Raw genomic sequence first — 15,650 nt, forward strand, 5'->3', positions numbered from 1 at the left:
GGTTAAACTTAAATCTGATATTTTCTATCGATCTATTTCTTTAGTTTTCTGATCAGTCAACGTTCACAAGCTGCTCTCATGACCGTGTGTGTGTGTCCGTGAGATAATTCACAGCAGGGGTGGATTGTAAAGTAGTTAGAGTCTTTTAAAACCATGGTGGTAATAATGTAATACTGTCACTCTGACAAAAAGTAAAAGATTTATTTTAGATTTTATAGCAAACACTGCAGGATCTAAAAGTTTGTAACATCACAAATTTATTTAATGAAATATTCAGTACATGTATAGCAATGAATTGTACCAAAACCACCAGAGGCCGACAATTCTTTAGACCAAAGTCTATTTATTTTAAACTAAATAAAAGTTTAATCGCTTCACGAGATCCGTGTATCTGTTCATGTACAGCATACTGTTAATGCATTAAAGATCGAGTCCCCGGTGGGTACAACAGAGAACACCCGTGGATGCGCGTTCATATCTACCGTTTAAAATAAACTTAATAAATATAATTCTGTCCGCTCTGACAAAATAAGGTTTTATTTTAGATTTAGGGATTTCTTTAAACAAGTCTGTGATTAAAACATGTTCAGCAATGCGCGCACCGACGGCGACAGAGAACTTACGCTGATGCGCTCTTATATCTGTCGTTAAGAAACTTTTAAACGTTTTAAGACATTTAAGCCCCTCTTGTGGTTTGAATTCATTAATGTCACCTAACATCCGAGTGTGTACATGCGTATTTACGATAAATGTAACACGATACGCATTGTCAAAATAAAAGGTTTCCTGAACATGGTATTCCAGTGCGTGTTTTTTGTCTCGCGAGTGCTCGTCATATTTATTGATGTGAAAAAAGTTTGATGTCTAAGACGTTCAGTTTCTGGACGGTTGGTTTTTACCAGCGGGCTCTCATTCTCACCACCCGTTATCACCCACCCAGTAGACCCCAGTGTGTCTGAACAGCGGTGGTGTTCAGCGGCCCGTATTGTTCCTAAAACTCCGTGTTGGTAAAATAAGTGTAATACAGCCGTTGACAAAAATTAAAAGGTTTATTTTAGATTTAAGGTGGTCCACCAGCGCCTTTATGGCAAACACTTCAGGTTCTAAAAGTTTGTAACACCAAGAATTTGTTTAATGAAATATACAGTACATGTATAAGCAATCCCCCGAGTCCATAATCTCCGGACGGGATCGCCAATACTCTTTTCTTTAGACTAAACGGTATTTATTTTAACATAAATAAAAGTTTATTTGCATCACGAACGCCGAGAAACTGTTCATGCACCGCAATCTATTGTTCACGCGCATTAAAGGTCGATCACCGGTGATGACCAGAGTGTGTTCATATAAACTTAATAAATGTAATTCTGTCCGCTCTGGCAAAATAAAAGTTTATTTTAGATTTAGCCATTTCTTTAACCAAGTCTCTGATTAAAACAAGTTTACTTTTGCTTAGGGCAATAGGCACATGCACACACATATCTGTGGTATTAAAAATAAGGTTTTTAAAGTTTAAGAAATTTAAACATTTGAAAAAAATCAAACATTTTAGAGGTGTCTGAGTAAACTTATATCTAATGTCATATGATCCGTACCGTGTCGCGTTCGTGTCTGTGTGCGTGTCCGTGTCAGTTTATGTATGTGTGTGTTATGCGATTGTAGAGTAGGGCGGGGGATGTGAGAGACTGTGTGTGTGTGTGTGTGTGTGTGTGTGTGTGTGTGTGTGTGTGTGTGTGTGTGTGTGTGTGGTTGTCACGTGGTGGGGGTCCCAAATGATCAATGGCAGGATTTTTATGTGATGGACAGGCCCTAGGTCAGCCTGTGGGGTTAGATACAACTTAGGTTAACATCTATCAACGCATAATAAGCAAACATGAAATTATATTATACCTATGCATTGTTACTGATGTTCCTAGTTTTGTGTATTTTCTTAAACAAACTTTTGCTTTTCAAACTTAGTCAGTCTTCAGACTTTTGTCTCTTCATACATTGTTCAAAGTTTTTCTTCGCTAGTGTCAACCCGTGTCTGAGATTTTGTAAACTCATGTACATACATGTGTATTTTTCTTAAACTTTTGCTTTTCAAACTTAGACAGTCTTCATACTTTTGTCTCTTCATACATTTGTTCAAAGTTTTTCTTCGCTAGTGTCAAATCCTGTTTGAGATGTTTTTTTTTTTGTAAACTCATGCACACGCTTGTGTATTTTTCTTAAACTTTTGCTTTGCAAACTTAGACACTCTTCAGACTTTTGCATACATTTGTTCAAAGTTTTTTCTTCGCTAGTGTCAAATCCTGTTTGAGATTTTTTGTAAACTCATGTACATACGTGTGTATTTTTCTTAAACTTTTGCTTTGCAAACTTAGTCAGTCTTCATACTTTTGTCTCTTCACACATCTGTACAAAGTTTTTCTTTTCTAGTGTCAACCCGTGTCTGAGATTTTTTTGTAAACTCATGTACACACTTGCGTATTTTTCTTAAACTATTGCTTTTCAAACTTAGGCAGTCTTCAGACTTTTGTCACTTCATACATTTGTTCAAAGTTTTTCTTCGCTAGTGTCAAATCCTGTTTGAGATTTTTTGTAAACTCATGTACATACGTGTGTATTTTTCTTAAACTTTTGCTTTGCAAACTTAGTCAGTCTTCATACTTTTGTCTCTTCACACATCTGTACAAAGTTTTTCTTTTCTAGTGTCAACCCGTGTCTGAGATTTTTTTGTAAACTCATGTACACACTTGCGTATTTTTCTTAAACTATTGCTTTTCAAACTTAGGCAGTCTTCAGACTTTTGTCACTTCATACATTTGTTCAAAGTTTTTCTTCGCTAGTGTCAAATCCTGTTTGAGATTTTTTGTAAACTCATGTACATACGTGTGTATTTTTCTTAAACTTTTGCTTTTCAAACTTAGTCAGTCTTCAGACTTTTGTCACTTTATACATTTGTTCAAAGTTTTTTCTTCGCTAGTGTCAAATCCTGTTTGAGATTTTTTTTTTTTTTTTTTGTAAACTCATGTACACACTTGCGTATTTTTCTTAAACTATTGCTTTGCAAACTTAGTCAGTCTTCATACTTTTGTCTCTTCACACATCTGTTCAAAGTCTTTTTCTTCGCTAGGGCCAAATCCTGTTTGAGATTTTTTGTAAACTCATGTACACACTTGCGTATTTTTCTTAAACTATTGCCTTGCAAACTTAGTCAGTCTTCATACTTTTGTCTCTTCACACATCTGTTCAAAGTCTTTTATTCGCTAGGGCCAAATCCTGTTTGAGATTTTTTGTAAACTCACGTACATACGTGTGTATTTTTCTTAAACTTTTGCTTTTCAAACTTAGTCAGTCTTCAGACTTTTGCATACATTTGTTCAAAGTTTTTCTTCGCTAGTGTCAAATCCTGTTTGAGATTTTTTGTAAACTCATGTACACACTTGTGTATTTTTCTTAAACTTTTGCTTTTCAAACTTAGTCAGTCTTCATACTTTTGTCTCTTCACACATCTGTTCAAAGTTTTTCTTCGCTAGGGCCAAATCCTGTTTGAGATTTTTTTGTAAACTCATGTACACACTTGCGTATTTTTCTTAAACAAACGTTTGCTTTTCAAACTTAGTCAGTCTTCATCAGACTTTTGTCTCTTCATACATTTGTTCAAAGTTTTCTTTGCTAGTGTCAAATTGTGTTTGAGATTTTTTTTTGTAAACTCATCAGATGCACATACTTTTGTGTATTTTTCTTAAACTTATGCTTTTCAAACTTGGGCAGTCTTCAGACTTGTTCTTAGTTCTATCTGCTCAGACAATATTTTGCATTCATCAATCGTCTTGTTTTCTTTGTAAGCGACATTCGGCCGTGGCCCCCTGGAGGGCAGAGCCTGATTTTAGTTTTATTTCCCCCTTTCCCCAAGTCCCCGTATATTTTAACTATTTAAATAAATAAAGAATATTTTTTTATACTTACCTGTCCTCGTTGTTGTCTGGTCATTGGGTTGGTTTTGGGGACCTCCTCGAGGTGGAAGTTTAGAAGGGGCGTGGCTTTAACCACTAGCAGCCAGCCCCTGGCTTGTGACATATATAAAATAAAATATACCTGGTTATTGTTTTGACACATGTAACCTTTATAAATGTTTGCTAACTCATATAAGTTTTTAATATTGTTAAAGACAAGTAAATGGTCAGAAATAAAAAAATCTGATTATAAGCAATAGCACAAATAAATACAAAAGAACAAACATATAATTAAAATAAACAGTGATGTTTATGTTTTCAGGCTGGTCTGTAATTTTCAGGTATAGTACAGAAACTAAATAAAGTAATCAGATAATATTGCATAGTCTTTACTGTGTATATTGGATTAATTCTTAATAAAAGTTACAAAAGTTATTTAGTCAAAACAAGGGAATTATGATTTTCTTTGTCTGTGATTTGATTAACAGTAAAAACAGCCTCAGGTTTATACTCTAAAAATGGGTGTAGCTACTGTCACTTTAAATGCATGGATCCAATACATTGTTACACACACATTTTTTTCTCAAATGCTTGTATTTATTTAATGTGTGAAAGACTACTATAATCACTCTTTAGGTGCTCAGCTGATGATGCGCACAGGGAGAGGCAACGCACACACTAAACTCAAAACAAAAAAGATGCAGAGCAGTGGAATACTGCGAGTGTCCGCTGTGTTAGTACTGCTTGTCAACCAACTTCAGCAACCGTTCCCAGAAGAGCAAGTAGCTTCTCAGTAGCAGATAATGCCGGCTTTCGAAGCGAAAAAGCTAATTTCCATATTTGCACCTGCTGCTTATATACGCACCTGGCAGGGCGGCGCCAGCATTATGCAAATACCTCAATGCCAAGTTCATTAGTTTTAGTAGTTATCAAAGCAGATTGGTCCCTCTAAGCGAGTTCCCAATTCGTCGGTCACGACGTGACGTCGTAGTGACCCACTGAAAGGGAACTCGCTTAGAGGGACCAATCTGCTTTGATAACTACTAAAACTAATGAACTTGGCATTGAGGTATTTGCATAATGCTGGCGCCGCCCTGCCAGGTGCGTATATAAGCAGCAGGTGCAAATATGGAAATTAGCTTTTTCGCTTCGAAAGCCGGCATTATCTGCTACTGAGAAGCTACTTGCTCTTCTGGGAACGGTTGCTGAAGTTGGTTGACAAGCAGTACTAACACAGCGGACACTCGCAGTATTCCACTGCTCTGCATCTTTTTTGTTTTGAGTTTAGTGTGTGCGTTGCCTCTCCCTGTGCGCATCATCAGCTGAGCACCTAAAGAGTGATTATAGTAGTCTTTCACACATTAAATAAATACAAGCATTTGAGAAAAAAATGTGTGTGTAACAATGTATTGGATCCATGCATTTAAAGTGACAGTAGCTACACCCATTTTTAGAGTATAAACCTGAGGCTGTTTTTACTGTTAATCAAATCACAGACAAAGAAAATCATAATTCCCTTGTTTTGACTAAATAACTTTTGTAACTTTTATTAAGAATTAATCCAATATACACAGTAAAGACTATGCAATATTATCTGATTACTTTATTTAGTTTCTGTACTATACCTGAAAATTACAGACCAGCCTGAAAACATAAACATCACTGTTTATTTTAATTATATGTTTGTTCTTTTGTATTTATTTGTGCTATTGCTTATAATCAGATTTTTTTATTTCTGACCATTTACTTGTCTTTAACAATATTAAAAACTTATATGAGTTAGCAAACATTTATAAAGGTTACATGTGTCAAAACAATAACCAGGTATATTTTATTTTATATATGTCACAAGCCAGGGGCTGGCTGCTAGTGGTTAAAGCCACGCCCCTTCTAAACTTCCACCTCGAGGAGGTCCCCAAAACCAACCCAATGACCAGACAACAACGAGGACAGGTAAGTATAAAAAAATATTCTTTATTTATTTAAATAGTTAAAATATACGGGGACTTGGGGAAAGGGGGAAATAAAACTAAAATCAGGCTCTGCCCTCCAGGGGGCCACGGCCGAATGTCGCTTACAAAGAAAACAAGACGATTGATGAATGCAAAATATTGTCTGAGCAGATAGAACTAAGAACAAGTCTGAAGACTGCCCAAGTTTGAAAAGCATAAGTTTAAGAAAAATACACAAAAGTATGTGCATCTGATGAGTTTACAAAAAAAAATCTCAAACACAATTTGACACTAGCAAAGAAAACTTTGAACAAATGTATGAAGAGACAAAAGTCTGATGAAGACTGACTAAGTTTGAAAAGCAAACGTTTGTTTAAGAAAAATACGCAAGTGTGTACATGAGTTTACAAAAAAATCTCAAACAGGATTTGGCCCTAGCGAAGAAAAACTTTGAACAGATGTGTGAAGAGACAAAAGTATGAAGACTGACTAAGTTTGAAAAGCAAAAGTTTAAGAAAAATACACAAGTGTGTACATGAGTTTACAAAAAATCTCAAACAGGATTTGACACTAGCGAAGAAAAACTTTGAACAAATGTATGCAAAAGTCTGAAGACTGACTAAGTTTGAAAAGCAAAAGTTTAAGAAAAATACACACGTATGTACGTGAGTTTACAAAAAATCTCAAACAGGATTTGGCCCTAGCGAATAAAAGACTTTGAACAGATGTGTGAAGAGACAAAAGTATGAAGACTGACTAAGTTTGCAAGGCAATAGTTTAAGAAAAATACGCAAGTGTGTACATGAGTTTACAAAAAATCTCAAACAGGATTTGGCCCTAGCGAAGAAAAAGACTTTGAACAGATGTGTGAAGAGACAAAAGTATGAAGACTGACTAAGTTTGCAAAGCAATAGTTTAAGAAAAATACGCAAGTGTGTACATGAGTTTACAAAAAAAAAAAAAAAAAATCTCAAACAGGATTTGACACTAGCGAAGAAAAAACTTTGAACAAATGTATAAAGTGACAAAAGTCTGAAGACTGACTAAGTTTGAAAAGCAAAAGTTTAAGAAAAATACACACGTATGTACATGAGTTTACAAAAAATCTCAAACAGGATTTGACACTAGCGAAGAAAAACTTTGAACAAATGTATGAAGTGACAAAAGTCTGAAGACTGCCTAAGTTTGAAAAGCAATAGTTTAAGAAAAATACGCAAGTGTGTACATGAGTTTACAAAAAAATCTCAGACACGGGTTGACACTAGAAAAGAAAAACTTTGTACAGATGTGTGAAGAGACAAAAGTATGAAGACTGACTAAGTTTGCAAAGCAAAAGTTTAAGAAAAATACACACGTATGTACATGAGTTTACAAAAAATCTCAAACAGGATTTGACACTAGCGAAGAAAAAACTTTGAACAAATGTATGCAAAAGTCTGAAGAGTGTCTAAGTTTGCAAAGCAAAAGTTTAAGAAAAATACACAAGCGTGTGCATGAGTTTACAAAAAAAAAAACATCTCAAACAGGATTTGACACTAGCGAAGAAAAACTTTGAACAAATGTATGAAGAGACAAAAGTATGAAGACTGTCTAAGTTTGAAAAGCAAAAGTTTAAGAAAAATACACATGTATGTACATGAGTTTACAAAATCTCAGACACGGGTTGACACTAGCGAAGAAAAACTTTGAACAATGTATGAAGAGACAAAAGTCTGAAGACTGACTAAGTTTGAAAAGCAAAAGTTTGTTTAAGAAAATACACAAAACTAGGAACATCAGTAACAATGCATAGGTATAATATAATTTCATGTTTGCTTATTATGCGTTGATAGATGTTAACCTAAGTTGTATCTAACCCCACAGGCCGACCCAGGGCCCGTCCGCCACACAAAAATCCCGCCACTGATCACCCGGAACCCCCACCACGCGACAACCACACACACACACACACACACACACACACACACACACACACACACACACACACACACACACACACACAGTCTCTCACATCCCCCGCCCCACTCCACGACCGCACAACACACACACACACAAACCGACACGGACACGCACACAGACACGAACGCGACACGGTACGGATCATATGACATTAGATATAAGTTTACTCAGACACCTCTAAAATGTTTGATTTTTTTCAAATGTTTAAATTTCTTAAACTTTAAAAACCTTATTTTTAATACCACAGATACGTGTGTGCATGTGCCCACTGCCCCAAGCAAAAGTAAACTTGTTTTAATCAGAGACTTGGTTAAAGAAATGGCTAAATCTAAAATAAACTTTTATTTTGCCAGAGCGGACAGAATTACATTTATTAAGTTTATATGAACACACTCTGGTCATCACCGGTGATCGACCTTTAATGCGCGTGAACAATAGATTGCGGTGCATGAACAGTTTCTCGGCGTTCGTGATGCAAATAAACTTTTATTTATGTTAAAATAAATACCGTTTAGTCTAAAGAAAAGAGTATTGGCGATCCCGTCCGGAGATTATGGACTCGGGGGATTGCTTATACATGTACTGTATATTTCATTAAACAAATTCTTGGTGTTACAAACTTTTAGAACCTGAAGTGTTTGCCATAAAGGCGCTGGTGGACCACCTTAAATCTAAAATAAACCTTTTAATTTTTGTCAACGGCTGTATTACACTTATTTTACCAACACGGAGTTTTAGGAACAATACGGGCCGCTGAACACCACCGCTGTTCAGACACACTGGGGTCTACTGGGTGGGTGATAACGGGTGGTGAGAATGAGAGCCCGCTGGTAAAAACCAACCGTCCAGAAACTGAACGTCTTAGACATCAAACTTTTTTCACATCAATAAATATGACGAGCACTCGCGAGACAAAAAACACGCACTGGAATACCATGTTCAGGAAACCTTTTATTTTGACAATGCGTATCGTGTTACATTTATCGTAAATACGCATGTACACACTCGGATGTTAGGTGACATTAATGAATTCAAACCACAAGAGGGGCTTAAATGTCTTAAAACGTTTAAAAGTTTCTTAACGACAGATATAAGAGCGCATCAGCGTAAGTTCTCTGTCGCCGTCGGTGCGCGCATTGCTGAACATGTTTTAATCACAGACTTGTTTAAAGAAATCCCTAAATCTAAAATAAAACCTTATTTTGTCAGAGCGGACAGAATTATATTTATTAAGTTTATTTTAAACGGTAGATATGAACGCGCATCCACGGGTGTTCTCTGTTGTACCCACCGGGGACTCGATCTTTAATGCATTAACAGTATGCTGTACATGAACAGATACACGGATCTCGTGAAGCGATTAAACTTTTATTTAGTTTAAAATAAATAGACTTTGGTCTAAAGAATTGTCGGCCTCTGGTGGTTTTGGTACAATTCATTGCTATACATGTACTGAATATTTCATTAAATAAATTTGTGATGTTACAAACTTTTAGATCCTGCAGTGTTTGCTATAAAATCTAAAATAAATCTTTTACTTTTTGTCAGAGTGACAGTATTACATTATTACCACCATGGTTTTAAAAGACTCTAACTACTTTACAATCCACCCCTGCTGTGAATTATCTCACGGACACACACACACGGTCATGAGAGCAGCTTGTGAACGTTGACTGATCAGAAAACTAAAGAAATAGATCGATAGAAAATATCAGATTTAAGTTTAACCAGATACATCTAAAATGTTTGATTACTTAAGTTATTGCCTTTAAAGAAACTTTTGACAAAACAAACGTTTATATTCAACAGTATTTGGCATAAATGTGTGTCCGCTCCACCTAAAATCTAAAATCATACTTTTGTCAGAGCATACATGATAAGATTCGTTGTATAATAATATACATACATGGTTTTAAGAAGTCAATAATAAAAAACCCTGAAGATGGGATGAAAACGTCTTAAAACATTTAAAAGTTTATTAAGGTTAGATATAAGCGCGCGTCAGCGTAAGGTCGCCGTCGGTGCGCGCATTCACATGTTTTAATCAGAGACGTGATTAAAGAAATCCCTAAATCTAAAATAAACATTTACTTTTTGTCAGAGTGGCCAGCATTACATTTATTAAGTTTATTTTAAAGCTTCAGATATGCCCATACACCCGGCGCGTGCACCGGTGAGCGAGTTTTAATGCGCGTGAACATAGAGAGCGGGTGATGAAAAGACTCACGGTTAAATTTTTATTTAGTTTATAATAAACAGGTTTTCGTCTAAAGAACCACACAGGTCCGCTGAACACCGACCCCGCTGTGAGACACGCAGTGGGGGTCGAGAAGCGCGCCCGGGAGAGGAGCGCCCAGAGGACGGAGAAACTTCGGTCATAAAACCAGAAACTGGACAGTCTAAAACAATAAACTTATTTTTGACAGCAATAAACATGACACCGCTCCACCTAAAATCTACAATCATACTTTTGTCAGAGCATACATGATAAGATTCGTTGTATAATAATATACATACATGGTTTTAAGAAGTCAATAATAAAAAACCCTGAAGATGGGTTGAAAACGTCTTAAAACATTTAAAAGTTTATTAAGGTCAGATATAAGTGCGCTTCAGCGTAAGATCGCCGTCGGTGCGCGCATTCACATGTTTTAATCAGAGACTTGATTAAAGAAATCCCTAAATCTAAAATAAACCTTTACTTTTTGTCAGAGTGGACAGCATTACATTTATTAAGTTTATTTTAAAACTGCAGATATGACCATACACCCGGCGCGTGCACCGGTGAGCGAGTTTTAATGCGCGTGAACATAGAGAGCGGGTGATGAACACACTCACGGACCTCGTGATGCGGTTAAATTTTTATTTAGTTTATAATAAACAGGTTTTCGTCTAAAGAACCACACAGGTCCGCTGAACACCGACCCCGCTGCGAGACACGCAGTGGGGGTCGAGAAGCGCTCCCGGGAGAGTAGAGCACACAGGACGGAGAAACTCCGGTCATAAAACCTGCCAGAAACTGGACAGTCTAAAACTATAAACTTATTTTTGACAGCAATAAACATGACAGCATAGGCTTGACATAAAACACACACACACACACACACACAGGAATAACAACGAGGTGATTGACACATCGTAAAACACGCGCAGGATACTCGCTGTCTAAAGCCCTTGATATACGATTCTCAAACCTGGACAGATTGTACAGCTTTTGATTGATTGTCCCGCCCCCTGTCAAAGGGGGTCATAAATCAATCAAATTTTGACAGATAGTGGTCCCATACAACTACTCCCATTCATTCAATGGTACCATTTAGAGATAAAGTTAGAAGTTACCAAACACATCAACGTTTTTCCTATTTAAGACGAGTAGTTATACGAGCAAGTTTGGTGGTACAAAATAAAACGTAGCCCTTTTCTAAGCAGATTTAAAAGAGGAGCTACATTTTATGGCGTAATAGCACTTTTGGGAGCACTTCGACCCGCCTGAAAAGTCCGCTCCCCTTCTCACTCTCATAATGGGAGAGGGAGGGTGTTACTGCGCCGAGTCGAAGTACTCCCAAAAGTGCTACCACGCCATAAAACGTAGCTCCTCTTTTAAATCTGCTTAGAAAAGGGCTACGTTTTATTTTGTACCACCAAACTTGCTCGTATAACTACTCGTCTTAAATAGGAAAAACGTTTATGTGTTTGGTCACTTCTAACTTTATCTCTAAATGGTACAATTGAATGAATGGGGCTAAGCTAAATGCTATCGAAGCATCGCAGCGCGCTCCAGCGCTTACGTGCACGCACACAGATGATAGAGGGATGTATCAACAATTCTTAGTTAAGGTAATAACATATTTTAATATTGAAAATGAGTAGACTATTCCTTTAAGTGTTTTTGTTTTGTTGTACAATCATAAACTGTAAATATAAAATCATATAAATGTAATTGAAACTAGATCAAATTATTTGAAATTAAATATTGTATAAAGCATCAGACTTCATTGAGAATATAAGAAAAGCTTAAAGGCGGGGTGCATGATTTTTGAAAAACACTTTGTAAAAGGGAGTCGGGCTGACTTGTAGCCAATCAGCAGTAAGGGGCGTGTCTACTAACCAACATCTTTGCCTGGGTTGCATATGTGTGGGGCAGGTCTATCAGAAGAAGGTCCAGATTCTATTGGGGTAGGGGCGTGTTTGTTTAGGTGATTTCAAATGTCAACATTGGCTTTCAGAGATCATGCACGCTGCCTTTAAATACAAAAACCATTTAAATGTGTCTAACTTTTTTTTGTATATGGGCATCTTTTATCAGAATCTTAAAGGTCCTGTTCCTTCTGTGTTTTTGAAGCTTAGATTGTGTTTACAGTGCACAATATAACGTGTGTTCATGTTTCACGTGTTAAAAAACGCAGTATTTTTCACACAATCTACTTATCTGTATAGCGCTGTTTTCACTGTCCTCAAAACGGGCTGATGTCTTCCTTGTTCTATGAAGTCCCTCCTTCAGAAATATGTATCGAATTCTGATTGTGTAGTTTGTTTAATGTTTTATGATTTGACAGCAGCTTAGCTTGCCGTTAGCTTCAGGTTAGCTTAGCTGGCGACTGACGTATTCCTGTGGGTGGAGTTTAGTCAAAAACTGTTTTACTGATGTCATTAAAGCAGGAAGTTGAGGGCTTTAGTCCAAACCAGCAATTCGCTGTAGGCTTTGAAAGGCGACTTCTGTTAAAGAAAATATATTGCCTGGCAGTGAACTTTAAGATTGATCATTTTACAGGTATTATTTATGCTATTATAGCAACATTACACACTAACTAGGGTTTAAAAATTAGATCAGAAAGAACTTGACCTTTAATGGATTATCTTTAATGGATCTTTAATGGAATATTATCCCATTTTTGACAGAGGTGACGTTTAGCGGCTTTTGGATCTTAGCTGGCTTTTAGATAATTATTTTCTACTCCTCTAGTATATAATTTATAAACTTTTAATTATAAGTCTAAGGAAAATATAAGTACAATTATAAATAGAAAGTAATACTGGCAATGGAATAAATGAGAAAGTGTTTGAATGTAATGCAGTGAATGTAATGTTTCTTTAATTCGGTTAATGAAATTTATAATAAAGTGTTATCCAGATCTGTAATTTTCAGTAATGGGATCATAAGTGTTTAAAAATTAGAATGTGATCATTAAAATGTCGTTTTTCTTTTTTGGTGTTCTAGGATGGCACTGTATATGAGACAGAAAATAAGATACTGCATGTGGTAAGAATAACATTTAAATTCTTACACAACCTCTTTTCAGTTCATTTACATAAAACTTATCATCTGATCTAGCTCCTTTGTTCAAAAATAGAAATCTGTGCTGAAGCGAGAAAGAGTGTGCGCGTGAAGAGAAAGAGAGAGGGGGGATAGTTAACATTTGATATATGGAGTCGATCTCTTGCTATAGTGTCAGTCAGAGTACAGCTGGCTGTCTGCTATAAATATCAGGACTGTTGGACCACATTTTATCTGAGAGTGACATTGAGCTAGAGAAAAAGAGAGAGAGACTTTAGTTTATACCACCATGGACACCTTTACTAATGAATCACAAGCACCATGCTGAGAAAGACTCGTGATTGGGTGAATCAGTTTAAATAATATAGCAGAAACATTGAGAATCATGCTGTAACATTATGAAAGCATCCTGGTCACATAATATGTTGCATCCTGGCGAGGCTCAGTCTCAGCACAGATGGTGTTTACGAAATGTCACAGCAAACACGCAATGAGAAGATCAGCATATTGAAGCCCAGCAGTGTCTTGAGCTATGAGGCCTTCTTCAAACTTCAGCTGATCTTCTATTGAGCTTCCCTTAAAGTCCAAGGGTATCAGAAACAGGGTGGGGTGACATTTTGAAGGTGACGTGCTATGTTTTTAGGGTTATGCAAATGTATGTCTAACAAAGCTACAAATCATTTTGTCCTAAAAGTATTCAGCATACTTTAACTTTTTTCATGCTCATGCTTACTCTTATGATAAGGACATTCTCACTGGGTTTTTACTGTCTCTCTTCCTCAGTGTAAGACACTGTCAGGAGTGTGTGAACACATCATTTCTCTCTCTTCGGACCCTACGGTGTCCCAGGCCGCCCATTTGGAAATGGTGCAGCTGGATAATATAAGGTCCACTGATGGATTGGTGAGTATCTGTGAGCGTGTATTTTTTATCTTTTTTTTATGACAGTGCTGTCAAGAATTTAGGTGCACATCTCAAAATACCACAACTAAAAAGGATGCCACCTATGGAGACCCTAAAATGTTAAACAAATCAAAACCTATATTTGAAGAGTTTCGTTGCAAAACGAGATAAATCCATTTTTTAACATTTTTGTCAAAACATGTTTATTATTATGTTATCATGTTATTATTGTTTTTTGGTGCTACTTAACCAACTGCAGTTGAATTGAAATTAATTGGAATGCACAACCAAAAAACAAGATTTCTGAACAATTAAAAAAACGGTGGATATCTCGTTTTGCAACGAAACTCTTCATTTTACATTTATGCATTTGGTTGTTTACAAAAGCCACTTACTGTACACTGCATTTCCTGTGGTTGAACCCACAATATTTGCACTGCTAATGCATTACAATGCAATAATGCAATGGGAATATTAAATGGGTGGTTCAATGGTATTTCATGCATTCTGACTTATTATCACAGTTATAGAGTTGTTTCCTCATGCTAAACGTAGGCAAAGTGTCAAAAAAGCAGTTGGGCGTGTTACAGAGTATTTCTGTGCCGAATGCACTTCGCCAGGGTTTGTTCAAGTTTTTTTTCGATTACGGGTCCAGCTGACATTTCAGGGGTTTCTATACGTATCACTTATCGGAAAAACTCTGTAAAGCTAATCTTTCTTTTATAAATCTGATTAAACTAAAGACTCTTCGGAGATATAAAGGATGTCATACTACTCTATAGGTACTCCAGATTAACATCAGAAATGCAGAAACAGCGTGAGCTTTAAAATAAACTTACTTAAAAATGTATTTTGTAAAAGTCTTAATATCTTATGTAAGTTTGCTTCTGAAGTACGTGTGCATATTTCTAGTGGAAAACAGACAGAAATACTAATTAAGAAAAATATTTTTAGAGCACTGACCCAGTAACTCCCACATCTTGCATCATATTCGTGCAATAAAAAAATAATGGTAGCTGTGTTGGCATGAGCTAGAGGCAGTTATATTTCCACAAATACATATAGACACATTTGGCACTTTCAGTATCTGTTGAATGCACAAATAGAGATAAAAATAAACACTGCGCACTCCCCCACCTCATCTCCCTGCATCTCTCCATTATAAACTTATGAGTCAAAGAGGATTTGCGCTTACTGTACATGTCTGCCAGCAAGCTTCTTTATCTCGCTCTGTGTCCAGTATTTTCCGGCTATGGCGTTAAAGTGTTTTCTCCTTGCCACAGGGTATGTACATCAAGTCGACCTATGATGGCCTACATGTCATCACGGGCACGACAGAGGGAGTGAGTCGTCATTTTCAATATTCTAAAACGATCTAAATGCAGTGTGGAGCGAATCAGCTGTCAGTTTGACATTGGTGACATTTGACGAATGCATATCTCTTTCTCTCTCATCTAGTCTGTAGCTGATCGCTGTAAAAAAATACATGCTGGTGATGAGGTCATACAAGTCAATCATCAGACAGTGGTGAGTGTCCTTTAAAATTATAATTTAGTTACAGCAATTAATTATTCCCAACTAAACATTCTCAACAAGAAGCCTTAAAAGCTCTAGTTTCTG

The 15,650-nt window shown here is 36.5% G+C and overlaps 1 protein-coding gene across 4 annotated transcripts in view; it reads left to right on the forward strand.

Annotated features, from left to right (window-relative positions):
- Positions 1-15,650, forward strand: part of cnksr2b (connector enhancer of kinase suppressor of Ras 2b) — a 46,677-nt gene that overhangs the window by 18,714 nt on the left and 12,313 nt on the right. For all 4 annotated transcript variants that reach the window (XM_055180240.2, XM_055180241.2, XM_055180242.2 and 1 more), the window contains exons 5-8: positions 13,071-13,112; positions 13,911-14,030; positions 15,314-15,373; positions 15,489-15,557. In XM_055180240.2, the coding sequence (XP_055036215.2) occupies positions 13,071-13,112; positions 13,911-14,030; positions 15,314-15,373; positions 15,489-15,557 (291 nt within the window). The remainder of the gene's footprint in view (positions 1-13,070; positions 13,113-13,910; positions 14,031-15,313; positions 15,374-15,488; positions 15,558-15,650) is intronic.

This window comes from Misgurnus anguillicaudatus, chromosome 9 (assembly GCF_027580225.2).
Source record: "Misgurnus anguillicaudatus chromosome 9, ASM2758022v2, whole genome shotgun sequence".
Classification (NCBI taxonomy): domain Eukaryota; kingdom Metazoa; phylum Chordata; class Actinopteri; order Cypriniformes; family Cobitidae; genus Misgurnus; species Misgurnus anguillicaudatus.